Raw genomic sequence first — 14692 nt, 5'->3', positions numbered from 1 at the left:
AAATGCTGAGGACAAAATCCCAGTTAGTAATTAAAAGCTTTGAAATGACCTTGAATCTAAAGCTGTCTTGAAGTATATTTATGGCTTTTCTCTTTGCAAAAGAGGTTAGGTACAACAGTGTACTGTGCTGTTTGGTAAAATTTTTCATGGTAGCCTTGGATGAACACTGAAGATCAGAAATAATGAGAATGAAGTTGAGGCACAAAATGGCCATGTGGAATTGTTGCAAGTACATCTATTTAAAAAAAAAAAAAGTAAAATGGGCTATATGTAGAAATAACCAGAGAATAAAACTGCATGCTCACACCTAACTGCTTGGAAATTTAATTTTTGTCTTTTAGAGACTTACTGTAATGGCTTACCCTACTTAAATATCTAGCTGGATTTCGTATTAATATGTGTTTTTAGAGACAAACTCCCTCTTTTCATAGTCAGTGAAGGTACAGAGTTACTTGTTCTCTAAGTGTACGAATTTAAACAGCTTCAGCTCTACTGTCAAGAGTATCATTACTGTGGGCTGTTGCTCTGAAAGGGTACTTATTCCAGCTCTGCAGCTTTCTTATGGAGCTGGTGGTATCTTTGAGGTTTTTTTCTTAGTTCAGCACTAGTCTGGTCTAAAATGGTGTTGAAACCCTCTTTCTTAGACTTTTTGAGCTATTGCTTTTTGGGTAGAGCCTTGATTATTAGGAATTTTGAAACTTTTTCATATAAAAGTTGTCTTATTCGTCAGCAAGGAGGATAACATCCTATATCTCATAAAATGATAAACTGCTAGAGGTAAGCCATAACATATATATATACACCTATCTTTCTTCTGTATCTAGGAGGTTTGTATCCACTTGAATATCCATAGCTTAAAAATGGTGGGTTTGCGTGAACTAAACTTAAGTGACATCTGGAGTGGAGCTGACCTGAATGTGCTGGAAGCTCCTGCTGTAGGTGTTCCCAGGCTTGCCTTGTGCAGCTTGGCCCTCTCCAGAGCACCAGGGCAGTGCTAGAGCCATTCTCATCTTATTCAGTCCACTAAAGATCAGGTCACACTGGGATTATTTTTTTCTTTAGTGGAGTAAGATGTTTTCAAGCTTGGGCATGGTTTGTTGTTGGGGTGGGGGTGCAGTAGGCTTGCGCTCAAATAACAAGCCTTACCCCACACTGCTGGCCAAGCAGAACATGGCCATCTGTGAAAAGTGACAGTGATGAACAGCAGGGAGTGCCCAGGTGGGAGTGTGTTTTATTCTGCTTTTGAGTGATTAATTTCTAATTAACATATGAGGTGAGAACTCAAGAGTCTCTGGTTCGTAAGTATGAAGATGTCAAGTGTTGTTGAGACAGTTGCCAGAGAAGTAATATCAGAACAAATGTGGGCTGTGGTGGACTTCTGCCCTGCAGAGCCTCGCAAAGGGAGCGCAGGAGTTGTCCACCTCGCAGCAGAAGCTTGGCAAGCACTGCAGGAGCAGAGTACGTGAGGGAGGCTAAATCACTGCTGGAAGCTGGCAGAGCTGCTGAGTGCTTATCTGCTGCTTTGTTTCAGGGATTTTTTTTTACTTTTTTATTAATTCAGTGGGGATGTCCGAACTGAAACTATGCCAGTTGTCTGCAGTGACTTGTTCTGTTCCTTGTTTAAAGCTGAGAATACTGTCAAGAAACAAAGTATGACTATATATTCTTAAGGATGTATGTATAGTGGTTAATTGCCATGCCTGTGTCTTGTCCTGCCTTGGCTGGCTGATCTGAAGCCTCAAAGCATGGCCTTGTAGAGAGGGAGCAGTCCTAATGGTAGCACTGAGTGATGCCTTCCCAAGGATTGCTGTGTTGTATGGATGCAGCAACATCCACCAGATGTTGCAGAGCAACAGGAATACAAGCCCTTGATGGTTCTTATCACAGGGATTAAAAATTAAGCTGCAACTTTAAAGCATGTTAATATTTGTTGTGACTCTAACCAGCTGAAGTGTCCTCTCCTTGTGCTGAGAAGCTTTGCAGATGAGCATGCTACAGGTCAGGTAGCTGGAAGGCTCACGTGGATCCTCGGCAGATACAATGAAGTACTGAGTCTCTTTCCTCATCCACACACAAGACTAGCATCAGCCTGAATTGCCCCTCAAATGAAATGTTGCCTGACTTCTTTAATTTGATTTGCTGCCCATTGAAATCACTGGCTTTCTGTAGTGCTTGTTTTGTGCTTTAGCACGTTGAGGCTTTCAGGAGAGAGTGCAAGCCCCTTATCACAAGCAGTAGCTCCTCGGCTTCAGCGATGATTTGTTTTTAAGTGGCTCACTGATGAAGTGTGTTCGCTCCAGCTTTGGGCCTGGCTGTGATCTCTTGTGAGTGCATGTTCCTGCTTGCTCTTGGGTAGCAGCTGAAGGGTTGCTGCTGTGGGTGTGCTGGCTTTTTTGGGGCTTTGGGTGTTGAGGGAGATGGCTGAAGAGTGCCAGTGCAGACTGTCCAGGGAGGGATGGGCAGAGGCTGCACCCAGGGGATGGCAGCCTGCTCGCAAGCCGGGTCTTACTTTCCTGAAGTGGATGGTGAGCAAGTTGTATGCATGTACAGAAGAGGAGATACTGATACACTTTACATCTCCAGCTGTCAGTACAGTGGGAGATGATTTACTGATGAGCTAATTCCTTTAAGCTGTATTTTTGCTGCTGCATAAAAAAATTGAATGGTAAATCACAGCTACTGAATGTTTACCCTGGTTTTGAAAAAAAAAAGTTTAAAATGCTGATCTTTAAACATTTTTGTTTGCTTACCTAGTAGATTACTCTGTTTCGAAAGGAAGAATATAGATAGGTTTCCCTATGTAACAATTGTATGTAACAATTATTTTAGAATTATAAAGCTTGTAATCATATGTCTTAAAACCTGGAATTAAAAAAGCAAAATTGTACACTGCCTTTTCATGGAAACCACCAAAACAAACTCCTGTATTGTTTTTATAAGGTTAGATTAAACTAGAATTAAAATTTCAGATTGCTCTTCAGAGCAACAGTATGTAGTAAGTTCCAAAATTATTTTCCCATTGAGATGAATGGGAGCTTCCTTCAAAAATGCAGTCATTTTTCCTGTATTTAGGGTAATTTTCTAGTACAAGTGGAGACAAATATCCAAATGTTAGGAACGATGCTTCTATCATGAAGAATATTGTCTAGCTGTCAGTCTCTGATGTGCTTTTTAAGATGCTTAGATGTTTCTTACCACAATTAAAAGCTAATAAGAGATGTGGTAGCCTGCAAAATGAGATTATAGCAGTAGACAGATGTGGCTGGAATAAGCCCCAAAGAGAAAGGGAAGTGTTTCTGAAATTGTAAGCAGCAGGAGCTAATACGGTTTGCAAACATGGTAGACAGTAGGCAGAGAGGTAGGTGGGGAGAGAGAATCAAATTTCCCTTGATTCTTGCCTGTATGTAATCCCCATCCCTGGGAGGCCAAATGCTTAATGTAAGCTTTTCACTCCAACAAAACCCAAGATACTGGTGTTGGTAGGGCTGAAAGGGAAGTACTCAATGAGACTGGAAGGCTGTAGATCACTGAATTTCGTGAGCAAGACACTTGAATCAATAATGAAAGGAAAACATTTTTAGCAGGCTATAAACCTCTTAGATTCCTTAGCAGGCGTTACAGTTGTGGCAAGCTGTGACTGCTCTCTGGGTCCAGGTAACTGCAAAGTTGCAGCATATCAGCCATTTTTGTATCTGTTTTCAGGAGGTTTAGGGTGTGTGCTGGTCTGAGCAGAGCTGTGGTGCACAGTGCTGTCTTGTACCTGCCACAAAGCAGAGTGCTGGCTCTTGCTGCAGCATCAGCCCCAGCCTGGAAGCGCCTGCCCTGGACACTGGGCATCCCACAGGCATGGGAAACTCTGGGTTGATCCCGCTGCCTCTGAAGGACAGGTCATTTATTGCAGTCATCAGCACGAGCCACAGAACACTTTCAGGTAGCCTGTAGGAAATGAAGACCTTGCAAAAATGACAGAGCAACAACTAAAGCTATACTCACACTGACAAATTAAATGTTAAGCTCATTCATTGATTTGGTCCTCATGTGATGTGCAGTGAGAGCTACAGCTCTGGTGATTGATTTATACAATACAGAATATATCATATTTCTAAGAGATGTCACTCTGTGCTGAACCATAAGACTTGTAGGTTTAAATACAGAACACCAACAGTAGATTTTTTTTTATGATAGTGAGCATATTTGCTGCAACCCACCCATCTCACTTCATAATTGAGCATTATAGGAATGTACTGTACCCAGGCAGTTGTGTAAAGCTTTTTCCCTCTAATGCTGTTTTAATGTTGATTATACATTCAGTGGTTGATTTGGATGATTCAGTCTTTCTGCATACATGTGGTAACACTGAGGAAACTTGTTTCAATGTGTAGTGCTTACACCTATTTTTCACATTTTAGGATTCTGTCGAGATCCTCCCACAGAGCACGATTCATCCACTAGTAAGTACTAGTTAGTCTTTCCATCTCCAGGCTAGTGTAGCAAGCCAAGTCCTACTAGGCATTGGCAGTGTGCAGCTGAAATCCATTAGAGTTAGAAGCTGTAATATTATCTCCACTAATTAAAATTTGAAGATAAATGCTGTTAAATTAATTAACCTTGAGGTTAGTGGAAAAAAGCTGTTTTCAGACTTATCATGTGTCAGTGCTTCTCCAGGATCCCAGTTTGTCAGTGCCATTCATGCACTAGCTGCAGAATTAAAAGGGCATGTTACCTGCTTTGTGGTGAAAAGGTCCATTTACAGTAGTGTTTCTAGCCTGACGCACTGGTTGGTGTCTAGAACCACTCACCTCTGGGAACACGGGCTAATTTGCAACATGATTTCTGGCATATTCTGTATGTCATAATGTGCTATTATTTATCGGTAGATGAGTATTAATCTGGGTTGATGTTAACTCTTAAAAAGTATTAGTGGCATCTCTACTTGTACAGTATTGGTTAATTCTATTTTTAATGTAGGTAATTCTAGTGGACTCAATAGGAGGATTTTGCTATAGTTGTATGCCTTGTGTTGGCCAACACTATCAGTGATCGAAAAGTAAATAAAGAATTTCCACAGACTTACAGAATGATTATGCAATTAATCTTTCAATATTGGAGTAGTCTGGGCTGCCTGGTAGGCAATATCCTATTCAACCAAAATGTACTCCAGGTATAGAAGATGCAAAGTTTCATGTCTAGGGACAAAGACAGGGTGCCTGTGGAATGGGGCATTGCATGCTGGGAAACATTGGCTGTGAAACAGATAGAAGTCTTTGTGTAAGTGCCTGTTGTTGCAGTGCAGCAGCAAAAAGCACTAAGTGGTCCTTTGGAAATTGGAAGTAGGTCTGTTACATTTACTGCCTAATACTGATGGTGCTGCAGTGGAATGCTGATATTGTAATGCTGCATAAAACTCTGATGCTGATATCTTAAAATACTCAGAATTGCCCCAAGAGATGGAGGCAGCCTGATAGTGTTGGCTTATTCAGCTTATCAAAAAGATTGAGAGTAATTGTACTGTTGAATTACAGCTGCAGAGAGAATATCTTGGATAGTAAGAGGTTCCTAAAGAGAAGACCCAATATAAATATTCAGAATGCAAATGGAAACTATGAATTCAAATTAAAAATACAAGTTCAGCTGAATGTAATTTTTACTGTTGGTTATTACTTGATTTTTGTAGGCTTTTTTGTCCTCAAGGCAGGATAGAGTGCCTTTTAAAAACAGATGAGCCTTGTGAATAAAGGAAATACTGTATTCAGAAATCCTCATTTGTCTGAGATAATTGAATGTGAACATACACTGCAGTACTGATGATCTGCCTCAGTGCTTAAGTGCCTGACTTCTTCAGGAACTGTTTAGTATTTCAGAACATGAAATTTTGGTTCCGAATAAAATGCTTTGAAAGTGGAAGGAAATGTTACCAAAAGATTGTAAAACATTTCAGTATTCATCTGTGGAGAAAGATTAACATGAATCTCAATTTACAGGCAAAGAAACTAGGTGTTCCAGTAAGATATGTTTTTAGGTTTGATTATCGTAGTTTCAGTCATCTCTGAATGAATACCCAGTGTACCTCGTGGAGCTCTTCTGATGGCTTGCACTAGGTGACTGAATGTCAGCCTAAAAGTCTAAAATAAGATGCAAAATTTATATGAACCCCCTTTAGAGGAATGAGTTGGCTGAGAGCAGCCCTAATGAACCTTGCTGTTACCGAGCGGTGGCTCTGAGAGCACTTCTATCTGTACCACCCCATTTTACAGAAGAGCCTGCTAAATCTCCTGGTGAAGCAGTAGTGGTCAGCTTTCAAGGAGGGCACTGGGCTCTGTTTCAGAAAACGCAGGCGGCTTCTGGAAATCTAGCCCATAACGTATGTGGTAAAGCTGATACCGCAGCAACATGCATCTCCTTTCTGCTTTGATTTTTGTGTCTCAGGAGGCATTTCAGGAATCCTGTGACTTTTGATGGCATCAATAAATCAGATACCATGCTGACAGAATTTTACTGGAATGTAAACAGGCATTTAAAATAACAATGTCTGTGTAGTGTTTATTGAGAAATACAGTGCAGGTATAGCTCTTAAAGTACACAGAATGTTAAACTGCTGTGAATGTTTCCTTTCAGTTATGTTGGTAAGCTGGAACTGTGATTGTTTTCCATGTTAATGAAAATAATTAAAAATATTTATCATGAGATGACCTTACTTCCCACTCCTCTTTCCAAACAGCATGTGTTTTTGGTGTTGAGGTGAGCCAAGAAGCTCTACCCAATGTAGGGGAAAAGGGAGGAATCTCTCTGTATAGTAAAATTTAGCTGATAAGGGATAATGAATCACCTTTAACTCGGCTCTGCTGAGTAGTAGCTGATGTGGGGAACTGCAGGCTGGTCAGCCTCATCTCAGTCTCTGGGAAGAGTATGGAGCAAATCCTCCTAAAGATGATTCCAGGCACTTGAAGGACAGGAAGGTAATTGGGAACATTCACTATGGGTTTACCAAGATCATCCCTGACTAACCTCATTCCTTCTGTGATGAAACAACTGGATCTGTGAATGAGAAGAGAGCAATTTTGTCATTAACCTTAACCTTAAGCAAGGTTTTTGATGCAGTCTCCCATAGCATCCTTGTAGCCAAACTGGGCTACAAGGCAAACGTAGGTGAAAAACCAACTGTGCTGTCTGGTTCAAAGGGTAGCATTTAAGAGTTCAAATACTAACTGGTGGTCAGTTATTCTGTGGTTGTCCTTGGGAGTCAATACTGGGGACAATACTATTTAGCAATTTCATCAACCATCTGGATGATGGGATAGAGTACACTCATCAGACTTGCAGATGACACCAGATTAATACTTTGGAGGGCACAGCTGCGGTTCAGAAGGACCTCAGTAACCTGAAGGAAAGGGTTCATTGAAACTTCAAAGTTACACAGAGACAAATGTGAAGTCCTGCATCTGGAATGTAATAACCCCATGCAACACTACAGGCTGGGAAGCAGCTCTGCAGAAAGGACCGGGGGTCCTGGTGAACTTCACGACAGAGTCAGTAGGGTGGGCTTGTGGGCATGACAGCTCATTGTGTGCTGGCTTGTGGATAGCCAGGAGGTTGAGGGAAGCACTTGCTCCCCTCTGTGGGACGTGTCAGAGTCACATCTGGAATACTCTGTGCAGTTCTGGGCCTCTGAGCAGAAGACAGGTTGAACTGAAGTAAGCCCACTGGAGGGCTGCTGAGATGGTTGGGGGCTGGAAAGCATGACAAATGTGGACAAGCTGAGGGAATTGCATTTGTTTAGCTTGAAGAGGAGGCTGAGTGGGGATTAACTGGCAGTCTTCCAGTTCTTCAAAAGTGGCTATCAGAAAAATGGAGCTAGGTGCTTCAAAGGTACATGGCAAAAGGCCAATACAATGGTCATGAGTTGCAACAAAGGAAGTTCCTACTGGACATTTTGGGGAGAGAGATAAAAACTTAATGGAAGTGATGCAGCACTGGAAGAGGTGTCCAGAGAGGCCATGGAGTCTCCATCATTGGAGACTTTCAAAGCTTGAGTGAGCAGACCCCTGACCAAGCTGACCCAACCTTTAAACTAGGTCTGCTTCCAGTGCAACATTCAACTAGATGAGCTCCAGAGATGCCTTTCAACCTGAATTATTCAATGATAATAGAAGTATAATTCTACTGAAAGGTCTTAGGGATGTTGTTGCCATCTCTTACCTGGAAGTCTGATGCCTCAGTCTCAGCTTTTGGAGGGAGAAGTTATAATCCTGTTACATCATCTGCATTTTTCCAAGGTCAGAATTCTTATTTTTAGCATGCATATTTCAGAAAGTCTTTACTAAAATGTTATCCAATTTACTGAGATTTTACTATGCAAATGCCCTTCTGTTTGCAACCCCACAAGCACCACTGCATTTTTACCAAACAGATGCATGTGTGTGATCTTCAGCAGGCTAGCAGCTGGTCAGAAGTCAGTGGAAGATGATGCAACTCACTGAATCAGCATGTTCTGCTTATTCTGATCTTGGGTATCCCTGCATTTGTTCAGGATACCATGTTTTACCTACTGTACTCTTCCTGTAAGATGACCTTTGGGGAGGGGGTACCAAAACTCATGGACTGATACCTTCAAAGTCCAATGCTATGTCACAGGTTCAGGCTAAGTTCATTTCTAGGAGTAGCCCATATACTCCTTCAATTAGCATAAACAGGGACAAGGGCAGTCAAAGGTCAAGAGAAGTTCAAAATAGCATAACCTCTTTTTGCTAGTGTTCCCAAATGTTCTTAATCCTGCAAAGTTCTCCAAGCTGTCCTTGCCATCGTGTTCACTAGACAATTGTAAAAGTCAAAGAACAAGGCCTGGCTTGATACAAGGGAAGTTAGAAATCGAGTGGTTGAGAATAGGTAGCATTGTTGCTTAAAACAGGAGAAATAATTGATTTATGTTATGGTGGCCAATTAGGCTGTAAAGTGAAAAACTCTTAAAGAAACCCTGTGGCTTCAAGGGAGCTTTTTGCTCTGATTTCTGCTCAGCAAATAGGGGTACCCCAATAAAGGTCATCAGCTCCATGAGCTAAATTATTAATTCCTTTCATGCCACTCAGGGCTTGTAAACAGTATATAATACAAGAAAACAATTGGCACTGTTCACTTACTGGGCAGAGGAGAGGTCAGAGGGTAAATAGTTGTATTGGCAGCAGCTGTTCTTCATAGCTGAGCAGACTCTTGTCCTTTTCATCTTTTAGAGCAAACCAGTTTCCAAAATCTTAGCTTGTTGTTAATCCATATCTCTTCTCTCTTAGCTGAATTGTTTTTAGGAGTTTAATGTATTGCATATAATTATGAAGATAAAAAGGGCTGGGAGGAGGAGTGAGGGGTTATGGATAAGAGAACAAAACCAGCATTGCCATGTTTCATAAAGAGCTGTTTGAATTTTTTTTTAATATTAACTTAAATGGATGAGAGAAATTTTAAAATCCACCTATTCAAGGCAAGTTGTAGGATAAGTACTTCTGCTTTTATGTACTTCATAAAAAAATTTGAAGAATGATTTTGAGATTAATAGGTTATAAATGCCCATCTGCCAGTAGCACAAGAACAGAAATGTTGAGATGTTACTACTCTTCTGATATTGTAGGCTTGCCATGTTCCACATTCACGTGTTCTGTGGGCTCTCAGCCAGCTGCTGGCTATGGCAGTGCTTGGTTTACAGCAGCACTTGACAGGACATTGAGGCAATTCCAGTAACTTCAAACTTGAACAGCCGGACAGCTGTGACCACAGTGTTAGCCTTGGTGAACATATTAGAAATAGTAATCAAAATATCTAATTTCAAGTGTGAACTGAAATTATCCTTTCAAACTATAGCTAGGAAATACTGTTACACTTGTGGTTTACAGCCTTTAAGGTGGCATTACAGTGAACAATCTAAACCTATGGGACTTAAGAAATTTACACTGGCTCTCTAAATGCTTACCACTCAAATTTCTCTTCAGAAGGCACATGCATTATGTGGTCGCTTTTTGAATGATACTTGATAAACTATTCCAGATGTTTGCAGGTGTAGCTTACTACCGTAAGTGACTGTTCCTTACACAATGGCTTCTCAAGTGGTACTGACTGCTGCTGACCACTCGGAGCCTGCTCCTTGCCATCTGGCTGGCTTGTTGGGCAGTTGACCTCTTTTTGCCAGAGAGCAGCAGGTAACCTTTAAATGACCATCTGCTAATCTGTTACTTCAACCTTTCTGAAAGCTGAGTTGTGCTCAGTACTGATATTTACACCAGCTAAATCTTGCCACTCTCAAAAGAATAAAAGTAACTTTAATGCTGCACTTACTTGTCGGGTTATTTTGGCTATATGTTAAAGCATATGTAGCTTTAAATGGGAAAAAGTATAAAACTCTTTCCAGGTATCTGAAATTGCTATACTGCATATGAAGAATCTTTTTTACTTATAAAAATGTGTATAGTATATGACCTGCTAGCTCTTTCAGAAGGCTAGCAATTCCCACATTAGGGAGACTATAGTATTAAGGTGGAAAATAGGAAGATCCAAAATCAGTTTTTTCTCTAAGCATACCAGAGACCTGTGAAGTGTACTCCAGAGTGTGACTGTCAGAAATGCTGCAGTCTAGCATGTCGCATGCAGCTTTCTGAACATTGGTGCAAGATCTGCAAGGAAGAGCCAAGATAGATTATAAATTAATGTTTAGATTTTCTAGGCAGTAAATGTGTTGATAATTCAATGGAGAATAGGACAGGAATAACCCAGGGCATTTCTGAATAAATCTGCCATCGTGTGTGTTGCTGTTCTTGACGGCAGCTGGTATTCAGCATGTTAAACTAAAGCTGCTAGCTTTGTGTAGCAACGCTGAGTAGGCTCCTAAGCAAAGTGCTTGCTAGGTGTGGCAGGAAAGCATGGCAGGAAGATTAAGTTAACATAAGCTTTGGGCTATGTCTGCTCTTCACATTCTGTAAAAATGGTCTGCTAAAGTGTTTACATTTGTTTGTGGTTTGCCTAATTAGAGCAGAACTTTGCACTTCTCAGTGTAAACAGTGGTCTTTGGGGAACTGCCTGCTGCTGAATAAATGGAAATTGTAAGAATATGAAATGCAGGATTTGGACTGACAGCAAACCCTGGCTGTGGGCTGAAGTTATGCTTCTGGGACTGTATTCTGTGGTTAGGAATGTAAACTTGTAGTATGCATTTATTGGTCTTAAAGCTAAACAAGAATTATAGACTATATAATTATGTGGCATCTGCTAGCATCAAAATGATAGAGATGGAGACTTGGGTGTTTGTGGTGCTGTGCTAAGAGTGAATGTGTTTTTTTTGACAAAGAGATCAAGCCCCAAAGAATGTATCTTTGTTTTACTTAATCTTAGGTTAAAACTGACCCTGTTACTGGAAGATGGTTCTTTCCTGGTTTGGGTCCTGGAAAGGTAGACCCTTCCCAAAATGCAGAGGGCATCTGGCATTTGGTTCAGATCCCATTCTGACTTTGAGGTTTTTCATTGGCAAAATGCAGGAAGGTGGTTCCATTTCTTCTTTCAGCTGTTAGAAAATAAGGCTTTTGGAGTGCCTTGTATTTAAAGACACTTGTTTTTGACACTGCTTCAGATCAAAGGCATGCAAAATGCTGGCATTTGGAAGGGGATCTCTCTTTCTATCAGGAATCTTTTGAAGGTGCACTGGAAACAGATGGGAGATCATCATGTCCTTTCATTCCACAGTAATGCTCTGCTTACAAGTTGATATTATATACAGTTTAAAGCTGATATAATTCAGAATTTCTTTGTGCTGGAAATTGTTCTGAATTGATATTCTCAAAACATCACAAGTTACAGATTACCAATATGACAGATCAGAAAAGTAGATCTGCAGATAACATGTATGAGAAGTATCTTAAAAGAGGGAAGGATGAGACTGTTAAAAATTAACTGCTTCTCAAAGCAGCTTCCTCAGGTCATGAAAGAAACACATATTCAATTTTAAATGTAAATAAAAGTTTTCAAATTAAAGACTTCTTGGTAACATGCACATCACAACTTTCTCTTTTTCACTTTCCCATTAGCTACAGATGTGGAGCAGATGAGTTCTTCCTCTCCTGTCCTTCCTATGAACTCCATGGGCAGTAAGTACCCTTTTTTCTTGCCACATGTGATAAGGTAGAATTTCTCATTCTGAGACAATCCAAAGATATGAATTCATACTTCACGGTAGAGACTTTGAGAAGTTGTAGAGCTAATACATACTCATGGAGGTGGGGATTCCCTTATCAATTGTTGACCAGATCTTTCTCACAAAAGCAGCATAGACCAGGTCTGTACATCACTATTTACACCAGCAGAATGTAGGTTGTGTAAGATCTTTTGCCACAAAAGATGTATCAGTGAAAGCTGTAAAGTAGATGCCTATGTTAGTGATATAAACACCTGAGGTGCTGGTAAATTGTGTTGATATAAAAGTATCTAAAGTGTTTCAGTATTATACTTGGAAATTTATAGCCTGAAATTTCTCATGAAACTGAAAGCAGTTGGTGAAATCCTCTTCAATTTCACTGTAATTCTGGGCCTGTAACGGAGACCAAAAATCTGAGCTGCTGGACACTTAAAACAATATGAATTAAGAATTCTTTCTTAATACTCCATCTAGTGGTATGTGCTGGGTTGAAGGACCAAATGCATTTTGTCGATTATAATCCACTAGATGGCAACAAGTCCTTGTCAGACTTGGGGAATTTACAGGCATAAATTCAAAACAATTGTGTTCATAATAGAGGGATGAGCTCTGTGCAAATTTTTCATTTAAAGCAACTTTTTGTGTCTTTCTTGGAAACTCTCTGGAGTTTTCAAACGTGGCAGACTATTAACTGACAGCTCATTTTAAAAATAATACTCAGATGTTCAGAACTGCTCAAAGCCTTCCAGAGTCAGGACACTGTCCTTTCCACATGTCATCGAGCTGATGGACTTGCACTTACTTTTATTGGAGAACTTTGAAGCTTTGGAGAACTGTGGTTCCTCTACAATAGGAATATATGGTTCCTTCCTTTATAATGAGAACAGTCATGTGGAATGAATGTATAGTAGGCTCTGAGTTGTAAACACCTGTGCAGTTATTTGCTTGTTGATTAATAAAGCACTCTTTCGTAGGCATCTAGCTAGGTTTTCATGTAGTTGATCACTTTCATGTGGAAACAGATAATTTCACATGCATATGTAGAATAATTTAAGTTGCTGTTTAGACACACGTATAGTTTATGACGATATATTAGCTAATACTCTGAACCTTCGTAGCCTGACGCAGCTCAGATTTACTGCATTCAGGCCTCTCGTGCATTAAAAGGTACTAAAATAAAACTAAATTTTCCACAGTATTCTCATCAGAATGTATCTGCCAAATCCTAAAACCAAGGCTGTCCAACATAAGCTGAATGACCCTCTCTTTTTCCCTTAAATAACTGTATATTATTGCTAGTCTGAATTTGTCTAGCTACAGCTTTCATGTGTTATCTTTTGCGAAACGGAAAAATGCTTGTCAAACTTCTGTTCCCTATGAAGATATTTATATAAACTTTTGATAAACTAAATAAACTGAGCTCCTTGAGTTCTTTTGATGTCTTCCTGTCTTTTGATCAACCACCCCTTCAGTGCTGGTGGGCAGGCTGAGCTGCAGCAGCTGGGGCGTGGGCACGCTGGTGGGCTGCCAGGGTCCTGCCAGCGGGTCGAAGGGCCGGGCGGACAGCTGGGTGGCAATGTCCTTAAAGTGCTGCAGCAAGCTTAGCTGTCGCTGGCCTGCCAGAGCCACCGGGTGTTGATAGATGAGCCCTGGCAATTCCTGCTGGGGCAGTTCCGAGACCTCTCCAGCCCCAGCTGTCCAACTTCCGTAGCAGTGGCAGCACTGAACGTGCCGGTGCTCAGCGTCATCCTGACATGTTTGCCTTAGCTCATGTCCGGGGCAGGCGGTTCTGCAGGGTGGCGATCTCTGGTAGGGAGCGAACAGTTGGTGCCAGAAATATCTAAAACTTCCCAAGCATGGATTTTGAAAAATTCTGAACATGTCTGCTAACCTGTCTTCCCCTAGTAAGTTTTTTCCCTTGCTGTCTCATTACCAAACATGATTAAAGTAAAAAAACTTGAGGATTTTTACAACACAGTAGAAAACTGAATTCTTAGGCTTATTTGTCCATTCAGAGCATTTGAGATCTTGGAGTATCTGCTTAAGCCTTTTGCTTGTCACGCATTAGCAAACAGGAGGGGTGGCCCCTTTACTGTAGTTTTTCCTGTTTGTCTGAAATGTCTTATTCGGAGTAGTTGTAGTGAATTATTTTCACATTTCCTTGCAGTAAAGATGGACACCTTTGTCAGGACTTTGGTATTTTGTATTTTCTTTTGTATTTTCATAGAGGTATATGTGGGGAAAACCAGTAGGCTGAAATGTCTTTAAAATAATACACAAGTGCTTTCTTATACATCATGTAAGATGCCACTGGAAAAAATCCAAATTGTGTGCTCTCACTTTTGAATGAGTCTTCCAAACAGGCTGAAAAATTTGAAATTTCAAAGGCAAAATGTCAAATTGCATCAAAAATGAGTCATTTGTCTAGTTTTCATAATGTTTAAACAACTCAGTGGGCATGCTTTCAGGCTGTCCACTTTTATATTACTGTAGTCAATTCTCTATATCAAACTACCATGCTTACCAAGG

At 40.6% G+C, this 14692-nt stretch overlaps 1 protein-coding gene across 2 annotated transcripts in view; it reads left to right on the top strand.

Moving 5' to 3' along the window:
- The window catches only part of NR6A1 (nuclear receptor subfamily 6 group A member 1), a 101046-nt gene that overhangs the window by 8353 nt on the left and 78001 nt on the right, over positions 1-14692 (top strand). Inside the window, exons 2-3 of one of the 2 annotated variants that reach the window (XM_075054639.1) lie at positions 4410-4451; positions 12057-12116. In XM_075054639.1, coding sequence (XP_074910740.1) covers positions 4410-4451; positions 12057-12116 — 102 coding nt within the window. The remainder of the gene's footprint in view (positions 1-4409; positions 4452-12056; positions 12117-14692) is intronic. The other variant, XM_075054640.1, reaches the window with a different exon arrangement.

This window comes from Buteo buteo, chromosome 23, assembly GCF_964188355.1.
Source record: "Buteo buteo chromosome 23, bButBut1.hap1.1, whole genome shotgun sequence".
NCBI lineage: Eukaryota > Metazoa > Chordata > Aves > Accipitriformes > Accipitridae > Buteo > Buteo buteo.
Note: the sequence above shows the minus strand (reverse complement) of the source record. Positions and strands in the feature narration are given on the sequence as shown.